The following is a 21,680-nucleotide window of genomic DNA, read 5'->3' on the forward strand; positions in this document are numbered from 1 at the left end:
GACTTTTTAGGCCATAATTAAAAATAATAATAATAATAATTCATTAAAAGTGTCCTAACAAATACAATGACTTTGTTACTGCATGTGCTTCAATAGTTTTTTTTTCTTTTTTTTCTTTTTTCTGTGAGACAAGAGTTTATTTTTCTGCTGACGTTTTACTTCTATTCGAGGCACATTGTTGTTTTTAACCTATATGCAAATAACTAAAAGGTGTAAATAATAATAATAATAATAATAATAATAATAATAATAATAATAATAATAATAATAATAATAATAATAATAGAAAGAAAAAACTAAGTGCTACACGGTTTTGGTCAGCCTCTTGCCAACTATCATGTCAAATGCGCATTATCTTAAGAAAATGGTTTATGTAGAAAGCTAACAACCCCAATATCAGTTTAACTGGGTAGTATTTGATTTAAAGTTGCGCATCTAGGATCTTTGTAACAGCTTTTTCACCCCAAGGCGTTATTTTTCATTCAAGACATTTTTATCAGCATATAGTAGATAAGAATAATGTTATCAGAAGTAGTCGCTTCTGTTTGCGTAAGCCCACACAAGCAGGGGGACGTTTTTCTTTTAATACTACATGATACTCTAAATTTGTTAGATAAAACTTGTGTATCAATCTAAGGGGCACACACACAGTACAGTGTGGAAAAGAGTTACATACACAAAATATTTTTTTTTTCCACAAACAATGCTTAAAACAATTGCAAAAAATGAATAAAATGAATAATGATATTTGAATGAATATTTTCATGTTTACACATTTAAAATATCCTAGGTTATTTCGCCAACACTAGCTGAGTAACTGTGGATTTTGAGTAGATTGGGTTACGTTTACCCAGGTTGGGTTAATTATTTTTGACTCAGCGGATTGGGTTGAAGACTGGATTTGGGTGGACTGAAGATCTGAAGCTTGCCACCATTTTGCACAGGTGTCCTGAAATTGAAGTGAATTTAATGTAACATTCTTTCAAATGTTTGTGATCACTAGGTAACACCACTGATGTTGCGTATGGGGATTGGGGTTGAAAACCTGGTCAGAGTGATTGGTAATGTTCAGTTGGGTCCCTAAAACCCAAATATGGATATAAACACTTGGTTTTATTATAGGACAACATCCATCCATCCATTTTCTTGACCGCTTATTCCTCACAAGGGTTGCGGGGGGTGCTGGCGCCTATCTCAGCTGGCTCTGGGCAGTAGGCGGGAGACACCCTGGACTGGTTGCCAGCCAATCGCAGGGCACACAGAGACGAACAACCATCCACACTCACGCACACCTAGGGACAATTCGGAGCACCCAATTAACCTGCCTCTTTGGAATGTGGGAGGAGACCGGAGTACCCGGAGAAGACCCACGCGGGCACTGGGAGAACATGCAAACTCCACCCAGGAAGTCCGGACCACTAGGGCACCGTGCCGCCCTGGACAACATCCACTGTTCCCATAATGAGTGTGATTGACTGTTGTAACCCCTGAATGTTATTTCTCTCCATAGGTCTACTGATAACCTGGTAATCCATTTTGTGGTTATCTATTTCACCCAGTTTAAGAATAGCTCAATAATTTTTGATACCACATATCACACATCAGCGCATATGTTGCATATTTTGAGCAACAACAAAATAACAGGATAGAAACTGTAGGAGATTCTTTTTTTTTTTCTTTTTTTTTCAGTGACAGCTGCGTCAGACTGATAATACATCAGCCTGCATTTCACAGCACTGCAAAACAAACACATGTTGAAAACATCTCTTACCACACTTGTCTCAGTTGTTCATTTCAGTGTGGAAGGTGTTAGATGTTGTCTGGTTGTGCTGGATTGCTGCAAAAGTGCTTCATTGAATTGAGTCATGTTGGTGTCTGGCATCGTCGTCCTTGATATGCAAACAAGCATGTTCCCGCAAAGGTCAGTGATTAAATTGATTGGATGCAGATGACAGGTAGCATCTGGCTTACCTGTGTTCCAGACTGTGGTACGCTCATACACACTCTCAAACCAAATCTCACATTCGACAGTCGACACTGATGTTGAAATATCTGACAAAAAGAAAGTCTTTTTACAAGGTGCCCAGCATACACAAAGTAACAGGAATGTAACAATGAGATGCAAATGAATGTTACCGGGAGAATGTGTAATCTTGGCAGCAGTGGGAAGCACCAAATAACCTTTGAGCATAAAAGAGGGATTACCAAGAAACTTCAACACAACAGGAGCGGCCATTGCATGTCTAAATAAGCGCAAGCGACATTATAAGCAAGCAACACAAACGAGGGTGTATTAGTTTAAGGAAGAGGAAATAAACCTGAAAGCAGTAATACAATGTTCACCTGTAATGAGATTGTGATATGAGATCTTTGTACAGGTTCAAAATCTTTCTTGGTCATCAGAAATAGAAATCCCTTTAAGCTTTTGCCACACCACTTAAATTTTTCATCTAGACTTTATTTACAGTATTTATCTTTTTGACAACTCTTTCTTTGTATTCCCTCCTGTTGGCTTCCAGACGCAATGCTTCACAAATGTGTGAAAAACTGGAGCTGAAGACTGGACGAAAACCACAAAAGTCAAGCAGGTCGAGATTTGAATAACAACAAAGTCACATGTGACCAACTGGTGCCGCCCCTTAGCATATACATGCATGTGTCACTAGAAGGCAAGTTTCTTTATTCTTCTTGTGCATTGGGAGAGTGTAGTAACTTGTGGCTTATTGCATTTGGCGCTTTAATCTTCTTAAGGCTTTTCACCTCCTGACCTGTTTCTAGTATCTTGTAGCGAGCCTGTCTCGCCCTCAGGTGCCGCATGAACGGCCACTTGTTCATCTTGAAGTCTACCTGGATTACCGGCTAGTCTGCTCTCCAGTGAGATCTTAGTCTGCGTTCTTTTGTTCATTACATCATCAGGTAAGATGTTTTTCTCCTGTTTTTCCTCTTCTTGTGATTGTTTCAGTTCAGCAGAGCTTCAGTAGATTTAAAGGTGACCATTTGCTTTGGGTTTCATCATACTTCAAAGCTACCACCAAGGAGCTGACTGTATTAGTGGCTATGGCTGTGTTTGGCCTAGCTATAGCCTAGATTGCTTCTCAGCGTTTCTGACCACTGGTGTGTTTAGCTCATCTGAGGCATTTCTATCTGAAATTCTGCTGCACATTTTTCGACCACCATCAGCATGTCTGCTGATTCAACCGCAAGTTGGTGCCATGGTAGAATTGTTGTGCTGTAGAGCTTGTAGGACTCCGCTTCAGACATGATATTGGCCATGATTTGGTAGTTTGGTACTTGACCACCAACTGTCGGACGGTCGTAATGGGCCACGAAATTGGCTCCACCGTTGGGGTCTCTCCCAACTGTGTGCACCGCACAGGCCTCTCAGATGGGGGCTATACTTAGCAGGCCTTCCCTCCCGAGGCCCCTTCCTCCTGTTGCGCCTGCTTCCGCCGCCCCTGGTCAGCCGACTTACTCTGTGTCACCAGGCCCATTCACAGCTCAAAGGTGAGCAGTTCCAGGGACTTTCCTTTGCACAGGCGGCCAAGCCAGGCTGGCGGTTAGTTTGACTTACTTTGCAACTGGGCTGCCAGCATACTAGATGTATGCTGACCACGTTGTCTCAGGGATACCGGCTGCAGTTCTGTCGCCAGTTTTTGATTTAGTCTAAGTAGTGATGGAAACATGAAGCTTCATAAACCACTTGCAATATATTTATATTTTTACTCCTCGAGATGGTGCTCTTGGTTTAAAGCGCACCATCTAGAGCAGTGGTTGTCTACCGCGGTCCTCGGGTACCCCTCTCCAGCCTGTTTCACATGTGTCCCACAGCCAACACAGGTGTTTCAAATGATCAGCTAATTAGCGAGCTCTGCATGAAACCTGACAACGATCCTCAGCTGTGTTGACTAAGGAAGACATGGAAAACAGGCTGGATAGGGGTATTTGAGGACCGGGGTTGAGAACCAGTGATCTAAGGCCCTGTTTACACGGAAGCAAAGCCGGCTTCGTTCCTCAAACAAATCTTGTATGTTCAGATTTGTGTAGACATATTAATCACCGGTATTTGTTGTCTATTTTAGTCTATACAATTTATCATTTACATATAGAGTTGAAGCAGTACCTAGTACTATTGCCATATTCAGTTATGGGTGTGTTTAGCTCCGTAACTCCAATGCAGTGACACTTTGACATGTATGACAATACTACTAAACTATTCAGTTATGTCTAACCTAGGCCTTATTGAGGTTAGATGCCAGTTATTATGACGAGACAAACTTGAGCTCCACAAAAAGGTGCAAATGGATGGATTTAAGAAAATGTCGCCATCTGCAGGCTGGGGTGAATTCTCAGTTATCATTTGTGTACAACAGAGCAGGAGATGCTTAGTTGCCATGTGTAAACACAGCACGAAGAGAAACAAAAAAAACAACAAAAAAAACATACAAAGTAAATGGAAGCCAAACTTCTTTTTGCTTCAACTTGTTTAATGTTGCATAAAATGGGAACACCAACCCAGAAGAGGTTGTCATTACAAACTTAGGTTAATTGAAAACGGGAAAATGTGAAATACACATTAAGGACAGATTACACTGAAGTGATACTTTTACATCATGGTTGAAAAGCACCATGTGATATGTGGGACACTTGTGAGATGGGGTGATGGGGGGGTGAGTTACTAATGCCTTCATCACTACAAAAAACATCAGTCTTCAATATGTTCACAAAGATGTTTATACGAGAGAGAGAAAAAAAAAACTTGTTCAGACCCAAGCTGTTGGCTAAGCAGGTAAAAATCTTCAAAAAATAAGTCAACACCTTGATAATATCCCAATTTATCAATTCTATGTGTATTCAGTGGACAAAAGGTACTTTGCCTTTGAACAGACAAAATGCACTTTACCTGTACTCATCTATGGGGCATATGCATGAGCTATTAGTACAGGTGCAAGTTACACAACGTACAGGTGGATGCCCAAAAATTTGACTGTCAAGGGAAAGTCCATTTCATTCATGAATTAGTTTAAAAGAGTGAAACTTGTATATTTGTTCACCACACACAAAGTGAAATATTTCAAGCCTTTATTTGTTTTAATGTCGATGCTTAGGTCAGAAAGACACTAAAAAAAATCCAGTGTTTCACAAAATTTGAATATTTCAACTAGAACGATCTTTAACACAAGACATGTTGACCTTCTGAAAAGTGTGAAATTAAGTCAGTACTTTGTTGGGCCTCCTTTTGCATTAATGACAGCATCAAGGCAGCGTGGCATGGAGGTGGTCAGCTTTTGGCACAGCTTACAATTATAAACAAATTTGCTTCGATATTGGTCCATCATGCAGGCATCTGTATGTGGCGGTTCATTTTTGTGTTTCTGCTGTAATCATCACAATTGAAACAAGGGCTTGAAATAGGTCACTTGGTGTGTGGTGACCTACTACAACAGTTTCACTTTTTGAAAGAAAAAAAACAAAACAAAAAAACAGACTTTTCCCTTGATAATTTTTGGCATCCACCTGTAGATGCACGCGTGCCTTCATGAGAGGCACTGTAGTAGAAAATAATAGATTAAAAATAAATAATTTTGGTGACAGAAATGGGGATCATTGGTCTGGCCATTACAGACACCTCCTGAGTCAGCCCAGCATGGTGCATGGCTGAGAGGTATGTGAGCGCTGTCTGTAAATTGATCATCTGAAATGTGTTTGTCTTTCTGCGTTTTGTTACAATCAGTTCTTCTTCTTGATTCCAGAGTTGCGATTGTTGTTGAACAGGCTGAGCCCTGATCTGCCGTTGCCGTTGGCCACTCCACTGACTGTGACTCCGGGCTGCTGGAGCACTTTGTCCAGCGTGGTCTTCTTAATGGCTGCTGGAGAGATGCGCTCTTGGTCAGCCAGATACTGGAGCTCCCTGGAGGAAGAGGCTCATGGTGAAACGTTATGCAAACATTTACGTTGCCGTTAAGATCAGGGAGGGTCAAGGGAAAGCTCATGACATTATGAATGAGTAATACAAATGCTGTTGTGGGTTTTTCCCCTTAAAGATTGAACAACAAATACTATTTAAATTGAATTACATCCAAAAGAAAACAAAATAAAACATAATAGATGCCAATTTTGCAACAGAATTGACCCCCAGGGCCACTCATCTTACCGTGTCCTGATACAAGAGGCCTCCACTGCATTGATGAGAAGACTGCGGAAGCCCCCACTCTCCATGACATGGAGGGCGTGAATAGTGGCGCCACCTGGTGAGCACACATTGTCCTTCAGCTGGCCAGGGTGCTGCTCCGAGTCCAGCAGCATCTTAGCTGCTCCCTGCAACAGAAAAAGAAATAGGGAGGGGCTTCTTACTACTGAGAATTAAAAAATAAATGTGTTTACTCTCCAGTAATACAGCCAAACAATGTTCAATGTGTTGACTTGACACTTTACACCACTGACCAATAGGGCCTGAGCTCCGAGTCGGACAGCGAGTCTCCTGGGCAGACCCATCTTCACTCCTCCATCTGCTAGTGCATCCAACGCTGTGAATGCCTGTTTAAACACAAACATCCCTTCAGGACACCATCACATTACCAGTTATTGAAGGAAAAAAAAATAAAAATCTCTTCAGCTTATGTTCTATACTCGCACCAGGGTGATGGGATTTGTCAGATTCTTAGCAGACAAGACACATGCTACAGATAAATCTGACGCTACTCAACCCTCTCCACCTACTGTAGAGGATGTGCAATGGGGTATATGACACGGGAGAGGCGGGACTGTTTTTGCACATCAGTTTGTTTCCGGTTCGGTTTGCGACGTGTGGGTTGCGTCAAAAATACTTGTGCATCCAACTTTGTGCCCCTCGGTTGCGTGTTCGCAAACCGGACCGGAAACAAACTGATGTGCAAAATCATGTCCCATCTCTTCCGTGGAATATACCCAATAACACTTTGCTTTTGTCTGATTTTAGTCTGGCAAATGGGATCACATATTCACGGACCACATATCATGTCCATATCATTTTATTTTAAGTAAGACACAAAAAATGAAGTAAAGGCTCTGTGTAACGTGTGCCAATTTCCTATTTCTTCATTTCCAGCAAAGCAATAAAACAGCTGTGAAAGAAACTACAAAGCAGCCGGCGAAGAAATGGATGCATGACTGTGGCCATGTGGCGGTTAAGAGCACAAACACACCTGCTGTCGCTGACTACATGGAAAGCAGGAGCACTCGACCAGCTGTGTAATATAGAGTGGAGATAACACTCGACAATCGCACAATACTACCACCGGTAACACTATGACCTCCAAAATTCCATATACAGTGAATAGTTACTACTGAGTCTCTACCCAGTTACTTACATAGGCAGGTCCACTGCCGCTTAAGCCGGTGACAGCGTCAATGAGGTCCTCCTCCACTTCAGTACAGAAGCCAACACTGGCCATCAGCTGTTCCAGCAACTTCCCATCTTCCACCTGCAGGCAAGAACACAACACCAACAAACTCATGTTCAACAAAAGCAAACAAGATAATAGATCGCCGGGTCACAGATAAACAACCATTCCTATATGGTAGGACACCAGAGAAAACTCTTACAAGCCAGGAAGCTCGATTTTTGAAACGCAAACCTCAGAACTGTGAGGTAAAAAATGTGCTAGCTGCTAGCTAAGGCTGTCAAATCTTTGCATTTAATTTGCAGCTATTGACTGACAGCCAAATTTTGAGAAATTTAAAACCTTTATTAAAAAAAATAAAAATAAAATAAAAAAACAATAATTGTCCACCACTAATGTAAAATGATGACTGTGAAAAGATCTACAGTTCAGATGCTGAAACTTAACTTAAACCAATTTAATAGGATTAATCTGTCATCAATAGGTAATTAAAAACACAAACAAAAAAATAACCAATTACCTCTATTTATTTCTTTTAATAGGACCAAACAAACATTGTAATCAAGTGAATGCATTACCTCTGCATGAGTGCCAGTAGCATATACTGTAGCTCCTTCTCTCACTACGACTGGAGTGTTGGTCATGCACCTCATGACTTTAGGGGCTGCGCGGTATTGAAGCAGTTTCTACGAATTGTCACAGGTAAGATAAAATGTATCATCAAAAAACAAAAGAAAGACGAGAGTGTGGACTACAGCCATAAAAATAAAATAAATAAATTTAAAAAAAAAAAGAGAAGGAAGTCTGACCTTTTCAATGGAGCTGATGGTGACACCTGCAGCACAAGAAACGATAAGATGGCGGTCTTCAATGTCTGGCCCAATTTCATCCAAAACAAATGGGATAATATGTGGCTTGACAGCCAGAAAGAGGACATCACTCTTGCTGACCGTCTCTTTATTACTTGTTGTCAGGCTCACCCCCATTTTCTACAAAAAAAAAAAAAAAAGCATCAAGAGAAGCCTGTGATTGGTGCACATGCAGCAGCTGACCATTTCCGAAGTTAAACTCACCCTGAGGCCAGTCACAGTGGGCAGGTCAGTGTCTGGGGAGCTGGCTGTGATCCTGTGTGTAGCGATCACACCTGAGGAGCGACATGAAGTTAAGCAGTAAAGTGAATGTCGAAACAAAACGTTTTCTTAAAATAAAAAAAATAAAATAAAATAAAAAATAAAAAAAGACATTTTAATCCACTGTAAAACATAAAATAGATAACCGTTAATAAGTAACTACGTATAGCAGTTACTGCCACCAGTCCCCTTTTGGTCAAATTCCGAATGGTATGAATATTAGGTCAGAGATTCTCATCCACTGTGTGTGCCATAGAAAATGAAATCATTTCATTCTATTTAGCAAAGTATCACGTATAAGGTATGTTCATCAATCTATGTCTGTAACTTATAATGATGAGCAGAACAATTAATGCTCTTCCACTAGATGGCAGAGGGTACAAAATTAACCTGTGCATTAACCTGATGCCAGTTATACAATGGGGAGAAGAAAAAAACAGCTCAACAGGCCCCGATTCCACACAGTACAAATAAATTTGTGAGTAAATCACACAAGACAGTACTCCTTGTGCCATGAGATTTTACAAATGTAAAATGTTTGTTCCTTGGCTCGTTATTGTTTGGGAAAAACTGCATTTTGGGATTTTATAAATACGACTATAAATGTACAAAATTGCACTAATATGCAAGTAGAAGTCATGCTTTCTTGAGCATGGACTTAACAAGCATTTTCTGGCAAATGTAAATTGGCTTCACCTGCAGCCGTGAAACCTTTGACCAGTGCATGAGCCAACTGGCCCGCTCCGATGAATCCAACACTCATTCTGACAGACAGATGATGATGTGGCCTCTGTGCTCTGGAGAAAGAAAAAAAAAACATCCAAAATGGCTCCAATGACATTAATAACAAACTACAAAATATGTATTCATTGTAAAGTATTATTTTGGCGAAAATGGCTCGCCAAAATAGCTTTCAACAAAGTCTCCCGGCTGGAAAACTTTCTGACTGTCTACATTAAGGAGTAACATTAAATCTATTTCCGTTCAACACACACACATTGAAATACATCATATATCCGAAGTTCATTGAGCCAATGCTACCATTATTGATGCTGACGCAACCCATGCTACCAGATGACAGCTTGTTCTCCGCTAGAGAGCTACACTGTTAGCAACCATTCACAGCTACTTAGAAGTAACAGGAAACATGACGAATAAGCGCATAAACCGGGATGATTACCTTTAGTTGAATAAACGTACTGACGACCCGTGACTCACAGATGACAACTGTCAACGTGACACGTACTTTTCGAAGTCGGGGAAAAGGCAAAGAATCACTTTTTGTGTCAACGTGGCTTGCAGTTCACACAAACCACTAGCCAAATCTCCAAGACAAAGATGACCAATCACATTAGGGATACAAGGAGAAGCGGCCAATGAGAAAGCATTTGAAATGATTTGGGCGGGATTAATACGTCATAGCCAGTTTCAGCAGGCGTGATGTGACCGCTGAGTGGCAAAGTAGGTTATGTTTATTCTAGATGTGACAAATGATGACGTCATGAGTTTTTTGCAACGCGTACTTGACAAATTTTAACCTAACATGTAACTTTAATTGTATTTCCTACAAAATATGGTTCGTGGTCGGGTGTAGCTAAGTATATATAATAATTGTGCGAGCACATTTTGCAGAATCTACCTAGTTGATTTTCTGATGACTTTACTTTTTTTACTCCCTACATTTGAAAACAAATGGCAGTAATTTCTTGCTTTGTCAAATCAACTAATGGAAAACGGTTTGAGCATTTAGATGTTAACTAGCAGAATTGTATGGCACTAAGTAGCACAGAGATAAGTTTTGGCCTAGATTACCCTGGTTATTTTCTTAACTGTTATTTGTTCTACCAACTTGCAGAAATGTCAAAACAAATGTATGTCATGGACAAAACGTCTCTAGTGAGACAATCATTCTGCACATGCCATAGTCATTCTACTGGTCCACTATTAGATTTAAATATAAGGCGGAAAAATCAGGACCCTCATCAACATGGAGGAACGTGAACCAAGGAGCAATAATACAGATGCAACAGAATCGAGAAACAAAAATATTCCCCATCCAATGTGGCCTTAATTAGGCAAATTGGTTAAACCTTAGAACTAGCTAGATTGCTCAAAATGGAGTAGCCAGCCCTCCTCATCCTACACCTCACTACTACTGAAGCGAACTCTGGTTTATAAAAACAACTGATATGCGACATTGAGCAGTTCTCAAGAATTCTATTGTCACATCCCCCCTACCCCCAAAAAAGGAAGAAGTAAATATTTCACACCCGCGAACAACTCTCAGGCACGACTATTATTAGTATCATTTGTCAGTAAATGGTTATTGTGTGTAGAATTCTGGGGGGCAAAATGCATTTATTCTATTTTGGGACGAGAATGTAACATAAAAAAATAATAATAATTGTAAGTCTTTCAAAGCGGTGGAATTGTGATGCGTGTATCATAGCTACCTTCATGTCCGTCCATTGTTCAACATTAAAATCCACGCCCAGACCCAACCTGTTCTCAAACATTCCATTTTGTGTACTGCGTGACCTCACAACAATGTTCATCACGTCACAGTGTGTGTCATATATATTTACTTACGCAAGGCAACGCCCACTGCCATGACAGAAAAATAAAGTGTCAGATTCATTAAAAAAAATAATAAAAATCCCAGCTGGATTGAAGTTTGTCACTGTGTAGTGTTTCATTTGCCTCACATTGGAACAGGAAACTTTACATATTTGAGCACATACTCGATATAAGACAATTGTCCAGATTATACAAAAATATCACAAAAGGCCAAATGATCTTGGTATGGTTGGTGTTCATTTTAAAAGCATATTCATTGGAATGTAAACGATCAGTTATTAGGTGTATATAAAGTGGCAGCAGCACAGTGGGCTAGTGGTTCATGTGTCTCATTGTTGAGAGATTCTAGGTTTAAAGATAAAGTGTAAATTCAATTAATTTCTATTGCACTTCCCTTTATAAAAAAAAAAATGTCCCAAGTGTTTCTGAAGCTTCATTTCCCCATCACTACTGGTCTATATGTTTAATAATTTTACATTTTAACAGTAGGGTTGCTGGTGAGATGGAGCCAGTCCCAGCTGGCTGCCATATAGTCCACAGACTGGAGGACATTATAGAAACAGATACAAGAAAATTAAAAACAAAACAAACGGAAGAAAAAATCCACGTTGACATTAGCACGTCACAAGCAGGCTCCACCCACTTCCCCCGTTAGCGAGGCAATGATGGACACCTGTCTCAGCAAATCTGTGTCAGTGGGTTTAGTGGCTGTGCGTGTAACACAGCTGTGTTTTAATTTAGACAGTCTGTTGGGTGTGAGAAAGTAAAAGGAGAGCACTGCGTGTCTGATATACGTATATGGAGCATCATCTTTTTGTTCACATGGGCATACGTAATTATAATACTTGAGGGGTTTTTTTTGTGTGGCATTAAATATAATACAATTCTCATTGAAAAGTGCTCTGACTCTGATGACTTGACCATAAAATAAATATGCTATATAATTGTTTTGCTGTCAATGGCAGTGTGGCCCTGATTTTTGTGGGAATGCTCAGCATTCCCACATATTCCCACTTTATTATTATTATACTAAAACATACATCATTATATTAAAACATAATTGGAACACAGTGTACTTGTTTGTCTACGTGTGTGTGCATGTGAGTGGAAGATTGCTGAGTACACGTGTGGTCAAGTTTGCAATCATTTCTTAACAGAAAACAGGCGGCCTCAGCAGACTGGCTCGAACCATTCTGTTACATTAGATGTTCTGGTTCTTCAGCTTCTTGAGTCATCTTCAAATGGCCAGGCTATGAGAAAGTGAGTGGGAACAGAGAAAAGCATTCTTCATTGCAAGCAGAAGCAGTTCTTCATTGCAGCAAACGTATAACTCATCATTTACAATTATTCCTACAACGTGGCAGGTTTCCGTCCTGGGGGGGAAAAGGAATCCAACTGTGACAACTGCAACCTTCCGTCAAGCTTTTTATTGCCACAAGACAATTGAATACAGACAGCGAGTAACGTGAAGCCGTTTTCGTCTCGGCCTTTGCAAACAATCCTCTTCTTCCTGTCTTGCATTAAGTCTCGGTCTCGCATGAGCGAAATTTCTCCCGAGAAGTCAGGTGAATCTTTGAAATGCAATTTCTTTTGTCTCTATTACATGAGCATGTTCAAAGAAGGAATCTGTTTGCAAACAACTACAAGAAATGTCACAACTTGTTGCACTGACCAACAAACAAAATATGAGCACAGCAGCATCACTAAACTCATCCGGTTTAGTTGACAATGTTCCGAATTGTCCCTAGGTGTGCTTGTGAGTGTGAGTGGTTGTTCGTCTCTGTGTGCCCTGCGATTGGCTGGCAACCAGTCCAGGGTGTACCCCACCTACTGCCCAGAGCCAGCTGAGATTGGCTCCAGCACCCCCCGCGACCCTTGTGAGGAATAAGCGGTCAAGAAAATGGATGGATGGATGGACTGATGACTAAAAGTGAAAATAAAAATAGATTTATTTCCATTTATTTTTTGGATATAATTTTAGAATTGTATTTTTTTATATTCATTTTTATTTTCACTTTTAGTCATTATTTATTTATTTATTTATGTATTTATTATTTTGAATTTTGGCAGTTTGGTCCTCCATACCCCACTCCCAATTCCAAAAACAATCATGTTGGGTTAATTGCAGACCTTAAATTGTCCGTAGGTATGAATGGAAGTTTGTCTATACATGTATTTGAATTCAGGCTGTTCTAGTCAGGTGGTGAATCCCCCCCCCCCCAATCAATGTCAAGTTTGTATGAGGCATGTTCTAGCTTGTGTGTGAAGTGAAGTCTGCTCCATGTGGCCGACATTCACATCTATTTTCACACCGTGCTGCTGGACAGGAATGCCGGCTGAAGGATTGCTTACTGCTCACGTCTATATATAAAGCAGAAAGCACACCCAGGGCTTGGCCTCCAAAAAGCACCAGCTGCTATCATCCTTTGCGTCTTCACTAATAGATTTTTAGCCACACGAAATGGACAGGTTGTTTTTTTTTCTGGGGGGGAATGCTCAGATGCTAGCTTGGTCCTCAGACATGAGGACGTTTAATTGGATGCTACAAGAACGAGCAGTACATGCGGAATAAGTAAACCAACCAGGTTCTTTTTCAATTTACACAGTCACACTCAATTTTACACGTAAAATGTGATGTTTGTCATGCTGAGCGCGGCTCATCCTGTGAACGCTTGATAAAAAAATGTAATGTAGCTGTGGAGCAACTTCATTTCCATTTGGTTGATGTCCTTATGCCTTGACTTCAATTTCATCCCCATTTAATAGAAAAGCAGCATTGATAACAGTGGCTGGAGGGGTTTCAAAACAGTCCATCACCTTGCATTAATAGCAGGGGCTGATTACTCAAATTCTTTAAGTTCATATTTATGCCCTTAAGCAGAGAGACATACTGAAACCCAAATGAAATGAGAAAAAAAATGCATTGAAATGCACAAAACTATTTTCAAGTTTACTTGGGTTTTTATTTCATCACAGTCATGAGAGTTTTACCTTGGCCCATCAACAGGTAAAAAACTAATAATTGTGTGTCGTGTAATTAGTGTTGCAAACGCAACCTGTTCAGTCACACTTTAGAATATAACCGCACAGATCCAATTAAAATGTCAATGTACTAACAAGAAGCTTTATGAAAAAGCCTTTGAAATGGAGTTCAAAATCAATCACACTGTCTTAGTAAGTGGTGCGTTTATAGCGGCCCCTGGTTGCTGGGCAGAATTCACTGGGCACTGTCATTGTCATGAATTATGACAAACTGATTATTATTATAGAAGCATTCAATTATAAATGCATCAATAACAGTGCATGGATACCGTAAACAACAGTTTTCCAAGTTTCATTTGTAGAAATTAGACAAAGTGATGCACAGACTCTCACAAGTCCCCCTGCCTCCCTGTTGTTCACTTGAGACTCCACTCCGGGTGCCAAGGAGGGACAGCAGCAGAACAAACCTTTTTTTCTCCTTTAATTTGGCACGCATTTGACAGGTAAGCCTTCACAAAACGATCACAATTTGTTTCTGGCAGTAATTCGGCCCTGGCTGGTGCTGAAGTGTTTGTTCCGCATGCCAAGTGTGAGACATGATGGGTACATTTACCAGCATAAGAAAACACAAAAAAATGTTACCTCTGTCTTATATGGACAATGAAGCTTCATGAAGCACTTGTGATTTTTTATTTATTTTTTAACTCCTTTAGACGGCACTTTTGGTTTAAAGATGATGTGAAAATTCAATTAATTTCCATTGCCCTAGCCTTTATAAAAAATGTCAAAGTGTTTCATGAAGCTTCATTTTCCCACCACCAAGCTATATGTTTTAACAGTTTTACATTTTAACAGAGCACAAAAGAAGGGCTTTAGCTTTAAAAGACAGAGTTACACTGAAATTCATAGATTATTATTCATGGAAAACACAATTCATGGCACAGGTAGTGCTTGTATATGTTGAACCAATGAGCCATATAAACACACAATAAAAACAAAGTTATAAAAAGCCAAAAATCATCCATCCATACACCCATTTTCTCTGTGACTTTACCTCCTTGGGGTTGCAGGTGAATTGGAGCCAATCCCAGCTGGCTGCTCTATAGCCCTCATAGGATATTATAGAAACAGATACAAGAAAATAAAGAAAACAAACGAATCCATACGTTGACATTATCACGTCACAGGCTCCACCTACTTCCCCGTTAGCGAGGCTATGATGGACACCTGTCGCAGCAAATCTGGGTCAATGGGTTTCGGCTGTGCGGGTCTGTTGGGTGTGAGAAAGTAAAAGGAGAGCACTGCGTGTTTACTGCACATATGCATCTTATTGTTCACATGGGCATATGTAATTCTAATATTACTCAATTGTCAAATTAATACTAGAGTTTTTTGTGGGATTAAATATAATACAGTTCTTATTTTGCATTCAAAAATGCTCTGACTACGATGACTTGACCATAAAATAAATATGCTCTTATTTAGAATGAGGCAACAAATGATTTGTTTTTCTGTCAATGGCAGTGTGGCTCTGATTTTTACTGGGAGCTGTCTCTCTGTATTGCCCTGATGTTCCATCTCTTCATTCAAGTCACTCAGGATGGAAACAAAAGTGATGCAAGAGTTGCCTCTAATGGGAAATATCCCTGTGGGATTTATCAGAAGAAAGTCCATTTCGGATGCGGCACGCCTTAGAGCGACAAATGCTAAGCAGCACCAGTTCAATGTTTTGCAAAGAAATTATTTTTGCAGCACTCCTTGAATAATAATAATATACACACAATTTGTGTTGGTAGTTGTCAAAACAAGTTTGCTTTTGTGCACAACACACAATGAAGCTTCCTCAAATTTGAGACAAATTCAGAAAAATAATGCAGCCATTTGGCGTTGGTTTTGCCGCTCAGCCATGCGACAGCTGTGTAAGTGATGTCATGTAATGTGGTGTCATACATTATACAAGTACAGTAAGTAAACAGTTGCAGCCAGATGTTTCTTAAGTGGGTCCAATAGGACAGTGATCCTAAACACACAAAACTAGATTTGGAACAGTCTCATTTTCTGGAATGGTCTTGTCAAAGACCTGACCTCACCACTACACTTCATATGTGGGTTACGATTACATGTCAGATCTGTGCCAGGGAACCAATCAATTTAAATGAACTCTACCCTCTACTGGCAGAAGCGACCAAGAGAGCGTCTGTCTCCAAATGAAACTTGCTTGGGGACATGTCATCAATCCATTAAAAGTAGCCCAGTAGTAGGAGTGTATGAATTATATGTGTGCTAACTGGAGTAGAAACATTAAGTAAGTTTTGTTTGGGATTCATTCCCAATCATGCAGAGTTTAAACTGGCTAATAGTACAACAGGTGGTGATTTTCTTCTGCCTGAGTTTCAGGGTTATAATAGTTTTGGACTTTTTTTTTAAAAATTCATTTAGTTTTAAATGCAAGTTTGTTTTTATTTTAAAAAATGCATTTTATTTTTTATTATTTTTAGCATTAGATTTAATATATATTATGCAGTGTTGGTTGAAAAAAGAAAAAAAAGAGGTCACTAAGTATTGTGCAATTAAGTAAACTGCAATTCTCAACTGATATAACTAAACGTTAGTTGTAGTTTCAGTTTTTGTTTTAATTTTATTTAATTTTTTAACTATAAAAACCTTGATGAGTTCACTTTCAAAGTCTGTGCCCTATTTGTGTCACTCTAACCATATTTGAATTATGCAATGATGAATGTTGTGTGTTTAAACTTTGCCATTTTATGGGTCACGTTCAAAGACTGCAACAACCCCCCCCCCCCCCCCCCCCTTTTTTTTTTCCTCACAAGTGCAGAAAGCTGTGCGTGTGTGTTTATTTTTGGCAACATCATTTCTATCATGTGGGGTTAATTTTTCACATAGCACCCATACCACAGATGCCAGTAGCAGATCTATATTTATATTTTGGAGTTGTATACATTATTTTGCTAGGGACACAAAAGGAAAGTGTGCAAGAGTTACACACGTGCATGAGTGTCAGTTCAAAACTGATGTGGCAGCACATACCAACCAGTCGCTTGGGTGAGGCTGTCTAGTCACCCTAATTCCCTCAGAGGGTCGGAGGGGTCACTTCAAATGCTCAAACTGCAACATCATTGGGGTGTGGCTGAGCACGTGTTGGTTACATTCCAAGTTCACATTCCAGAGAGAACCCAGACTGAACTTGACAACAATCTAGGAAAATGTTGGAGGTCCGTTCAAATGTTTGCTTTTCAGTAAAAAACCCAGAGGTTCAACAAATATTTTGAATAACCTCCAGAAAATACGCTATGGTCGTCGCGAGGCGTTGGCCAAATGTGAAGAGACGAATCGTATCCTCTGCGAGTAGACGAGGTCGGCCACGTAGAGCACCAAGTTGACAAAGGAGAAGACGGCCACCACCACTTTGCTGTCCCATGGACATTTCCCTTGAGGACACGAGTACGGTCGCCAGGGTGAGCCGTATTTGCCGTCGAAGCAGAACACGGGCCAAATCACCGACGCGCTCAGGTAGAGCAGAACCTCAAGCAGGGTGCACACCACCACGAATCGATCGAAAGGCATGCAGCGCACCGTCTTGGTGCGCCCGCACACCGTCATGACGACCACCAGCGTAGTCAGAGTGAAGCAGAAGGCGTAGACCACCACGCAGTAGATGGTGGCGGCGTACAGGGAATACTGGCTCCCGTTGGCCAGGGCGCCGAAGATGACGCAGGCCACAAAGCCCTGGACCACTTTGAGGAGGCCAGAGACCGTGGCCATGTAGCCCACCACGGCTTGGCCCGGTCTGGCTCGGCACAGGGCCACCTCGGCAACGTAGGCCAGAGTCCCCAGGATGGAGCAGACGGTGACGGCGATGCGGTAATTGCGGACGTCGCAGCCGGCGTAGGGACACTCGGCTCGAACGAAGAAGAGCGGGTAGACCACAGACGCCGTCACATACCTGAAAATAAATAAACACGTGGAAGATATATAGACATGCAGTATATGAACACAAACACATCCAGAGGGTAGTGGAGCCTCGCTACAATATATCGTGGTTCATGATTCACACTCCCACATCACAGATTTTTAGTCACAATCATTTTTAGAGGGTTTTACAGTGTACAGTCAAGTCTAAAGTTCGAATTGTGCACCTTTGGAGTAGGACCACGTTGTCATGCCGGGCAGCATTGAGGTCAGTGGAAATGATGCAGTTGGATGTCCTTTCATAAAATATGTTTCATATTCATTAATTGTTTCCACATGCTAAAGTAACATTTTTTTTAAAGGTTTATAATAAAGTACCGGAAGCTAGCTAATTTCCCATCAATTGACAATTCCGAACATCCGAGCATTTCTGCTATTTCCAAATGCAACACTTCATTTCCATAACGTATTGCTTTTGCCTGTGATTAGCATACAAACCAGTCATATTGTTATAGTAGTCACTAGTCAAACATTTTATGACATTTTCAAGTTGAAATAATCCTCACAAATCAAATTACAACGATAATAAAATCCAATGTTTTTCAATAAGCGGAGAAATCAAATTACTGTACAACGATCCAAAAACTTTTCAATGAGCCGAGTGCGTCGTTCCACGGGGGAAAAATGCTGCATTTGTTACAGTGGGAAATCTGACTATCCTACTCGCATTGTACGTGTCTGTTCCAACCTTAAAGTGATCGAGGCAAATGTAAAATATGTTCATGTGACACAACGAGATTTTTAATGTCTGTGTTAACAAGAACAACAAGGAACGTATTGGAGTCAGCCATCTTTGTTGTTTACAATTGCCTCAGACGCTTTAAGGGTGGACCTGGGACACACTGAGTAGGATTAATCCGACTTTAAATTCTCTTTGAATGTAGCACAAGACCACCATTTTGACTTGTGACGTAATTTCGGAATTGCCAATACAGTAGCTAGCTAATTTGCCATCTTTAGCGTTTCACATTACAGTAGAAATACGCTAGCATAAAACAAAAATTACATGGTTGAACATATTTTAGTATGTAAGTTTTGAATTCTCTTTTGTTGGAGAATTATTTAGAATCTGCCACAGTGTATGAGTGGTTTTCACAGTTGCCTCACAGTTATGAGGTTCAGGGTTTGAATCTTGTCCGGCCTGCATGGAATTTGTGTGTTCTCCCCGTGCTTCGTTGGCTTTTCTACGGGTACTCCAGCTTCCTCCCACATTCCAAATACATCTATTTCTATTTGTGTTAAACGAGTGACTGTTTTTTCATGCCATTTAAAAAAGTTGAGTCAAAAGTTGCATCTTCAAACTCCTGCTGGCAACAGATTTGCAAAAAATCTACATTTTGCCTCAAGCAGGTTCTTTCCCTAAAGCCTTGGGAAAATACATGAGCAATGTAAATAAACTCTTTGAGAACCATACCATATTCTTGGCCCCGAGCAAAAACTGATGTTGATTTTGTTTTGTTTTTTAAATGTATCTCAGATTTATTGACTGCAATCATCTATCCTGTAGTATAAACACAACCGTTTTTGATGTGGGAATTGTCTTTTTTGGGTTTCAGGGAACACAGTTAATGACAACATGTAAACAGAAGAAATTGGACTGGAATGTTTCTGGCACACAAACAGACTACAGTCATTTGAATTAGGCCTACTCTTGAAGGACCAGCACAGTGGAGTTTATTCATTCAATATGTTGCTACTTAAGTTTTCATTAATTTACCCATAAATCATCAATTAAATAAAGGCACTTTTTTTTATGGCCAGTATACAACTTGAGGTGACTTACACAAGCGTGGCAAAGGCGGCACATGTGACGGTGAGGTTGTCCCAGGAAACTGGCAGGCAGCTGTAGAGGCGAGTGGCATCCAAGAAGAAGACCACCACTGACATGGCGAAGCAGAAGCACCACACGGCTATGCAGAAGACGCCGTGGGAACCGTTGTAGCCCGCAGTGTGGATCACCATGGCGATAACCGCGCAACCCATCGCCAGCTGGCAAAGGCGGGCGGCGCCGAGAGGTGAGAGCAGAGCCCTCATGTTCAGGTACGGGCCGCTTTGGGAATCCATCAGCAGGTGGTTGAAATGATTATAAAAGGAATCTTTCAAATCAGGTCTGACTTTAAACCTTGACTGAAGTAAGAATGAAAAAGGTCTGTAATCCACTCAGGGATTATTCACGCGTCCATATACAGTAGTCGGGCCCTCGTTGGTCCCTCGTAGCAAAAGTGTCAAGAGAAATCATGACCTTCTTGTGTCTGCTCTCAAATGTGAACACTTATCTTCCTCCTCCTCACACACTTGCTGCCTTCCAACAGTGTGTGCTGTGTGGATGGCATGCTGGGGCTCAGTCGGACCAGAATGGAAGTTATTTAGGGTTGGGAAGGGTCACGGCCTAATGAGTGTGAGGAGTGTGTGCGTGTATTGGGGGGGGCACTTGCCAGCCATTGAGACACATTGGAAAGCCTGTTAAATGTTTCATGTCTGATATGGAGGGCCAAAACTGCCAAAATTAAAAATAAATAAATAAATGACTAAATAAATAAATGACTAAAAGTGAAAATAAAAATGGATATAAAAAAACTTAGCATTCAAAAAATTATATATATACAGTGGACAAGATAGTCGTCCATTGCTGGAGCTCTCCAATTCAAACTGGCAAGACTTCCTTGTTCGCAGAGCCGCTCATTTGCTAGCTACGTTAGCTATCACAATGAGGAGTTCTTAAATTGAGGCCCTTCTTCCAGGAAGGCCACATTAGACCTCTGAGAATGGTTAACCTAGCAACATGTAGAAAATAGCAGGTAAAGTAACAGTTAGCCAGCTAGCTTGTAGTCTGATGCCAATGGTACCATTGTGTACATTTGGGTTAAAAAGAGAATGAGTCTGAATCACATTTACTATTTTTAGAGCCTGTCAGCTACAGCCAAGCTCACCCAACTTTTTTGCACAGTCACTTTACATTATTTTCAATGGGTGTTCCCTACTTCCTGACCCCCAGTTGAATTTCACGAGCCTCCGTAATCACGTGATTGCAGCCACCACCTATGAAAGGCAGTTTGCAACGGCGGAGTCCAACCCAAGACACGCTTAGGACCGCCCCCTCATTTGAATTACATTTTGTCCTGGCCGAGCGTCTGCAGCGTGAAATAAATTTATTGATTGATTATTTTTATATATTTAATTTTTTTTTTATTTTTTGGAATCTTTGAATCTCATATATATATATATATATATATATATATATATATATTAATTTTTTTATCAGATTAATCACGTCTTAGAATTTTGATTAATCATGATTAATCACTGACTTAAAAAGGCTTTTTTTTCCCACAACAAATTTGAAGCGCACCTGTTAATTTTTCGATATTTAATGTTATGAGGATATGTTCAAAAATTTATATCCACTGCACACGCTCATCCTGCTTTTTCTAATCAATTAATTATTTACATAATTTAAAATGGGGAAAAAATGACCTACGGTGCATGTAAACATTTATTAAATGCTTTACTTTAATGCATGTAGTGATGTTTTTTGCTCAAACTCCAACAGCTATCTTTAACGTAATCATCCGCTGTCTGCTAAAAAGAATCATCTGCAGTCAAAATTAATATTGTGATTAAT

General features: G+C 40.3%; 2 protein-coding genes and 1 long non-coding RNA gene across 5 annotated transcripts; 1 reads left to right on the plus strand and 2 right to left on the minus strand.

Annotated features, from left to right (window-relative positions):
- Positions 1-2,668: 2,668 nt before the first annotated feature.
- LOC144020953 (uncharacterized) lies at positions 2,669-8,617 on the plus strand. Of its 2 annotated transcripts, XR_013284005.1 has the most exons (4): positions 2,669-2,916; positions 5,593-5,662; positions 5,751-5,927; positions 6,124-8,617. It is a non-coding gene; the product is annotated as an uncharacterized LOC144020953 (long non-coding RNA). The 2 variants fall into 2 exon arrangements; XR_013284004.1 differs by having other exon boundaries at positions 5,751-8,617.
- pycr1b (pyrroline-5-carboxylate reductase 1b) lies at positions 4,714-9,867 on the minus strand. 2 transcript variants are annotated; one of them, XM_077524884.1, is made up of 9 exons: positions 9,690-9,867; positions 9,206-9,306; positions 8,453-8,523; positions 8,189-8,368; positions 7,958-8,065; positions 7,347-7,460; positions 6,442-6,534; positions 6,152-6,315; positions 4,714-5,908 (listed from the first exon to the last, which is right to left on the minus strand). In XM_077524884.1, exons 2-9 carry the CDS (start codon positions 9,270-9,272, stop codon positions 5,728-5,730), a joined length of 978 nt encoding a protein of 325 aa, XP_077381010.1. In that variant the 5' UTR covers positions 9,273-9,306; positions 9,690-9,867; the 3' UTR covers positions 4,714-5,727. The 2 variants fall into 2 exon arrangements, with proteins under 2 accessions (XP_077381010.1, XP_077381011.1); XM_077524885.1 differs by lacking the exon at positions 9,690-9,867 and adding an exon at positions 9,551-9,682.
- Positions 9,868-17,377: 7,510 nt separating this feature from the next.
- Positions 17,378-20,122, minus strand: LOC144021289 (myeloid-associated differentiation marker-like protein 2). Its single transcript, XM_077525441.1, has 2 exons — positions 19,842-20,122; positions 17,378-18,032 (listed from the first exon to the last, which is right to left on the minus strand). The coding sequence occupies exons 1-2, from the start codon at positions 20,120-20,122 to the stop codon at positions 17,378-17,380; spliced, it is 936 nt and encodes a 311-aa protein (XP_077381567.1).
- Between the last annotated feature and the right edge of the window lie 1,558 nt (positions 20,123-21,680).

This window comes from Festucalex cinctus, chromosome 6, assembly GCF_051991245.1.
Source record: "Festucalex cinctus isolate MCC-2025b chromosome 6, RoL_Fcin_1.0, whole genome shotgun sequence".
NCBI classification, from domain to species: Eukaryota; Metazoa; Chordata; class Actinopteri; order Syngnathiformes; family Syngnathidae; genus Festucalex; species Festucalex cinctus.

Excerpts from the sequence above, each read along its gene's own strand:
- LOC144021289 (XM_077525441.1), bottom strand. The coding sequence starts at position 20,122 with ATGGATTCCCAAAGCGGCCCGTACCTGAACATGAGGGCTCTGCTCTCA. Across the intron at positions 18,033-19,841 it reads GCCGCCTTTGCCACGCTTGT|GTATGTGACGGCGTCTGTGG; the intron begins GTAAGTCACCTC and ends ATTTATTTTCAG.
- pycr1b (XM_077524884.1), bottom strand. The coding sequence starts at position 9,272 with ATGAGTGTTGGATTCATCGGAGCGGGCCAGTTGGCTCATGCACTGGTC. Across the intron at positions 6,535-7,346 it reads GCGGCAGTGGACCTGCCTAT|GCATTCACAGCGTTGGATGC; the intron begins GTAAGTAACTGG and ends GTGTTTAAACAG. Across the intron at positions 6,316-6,441 it reads TCGGAGCTCAGGCCCTATTG|GGAGCAGCTAAGATGCTGCT; the intron begins GTCAGTGGTGTA and ends TTTCTGTTGCAG.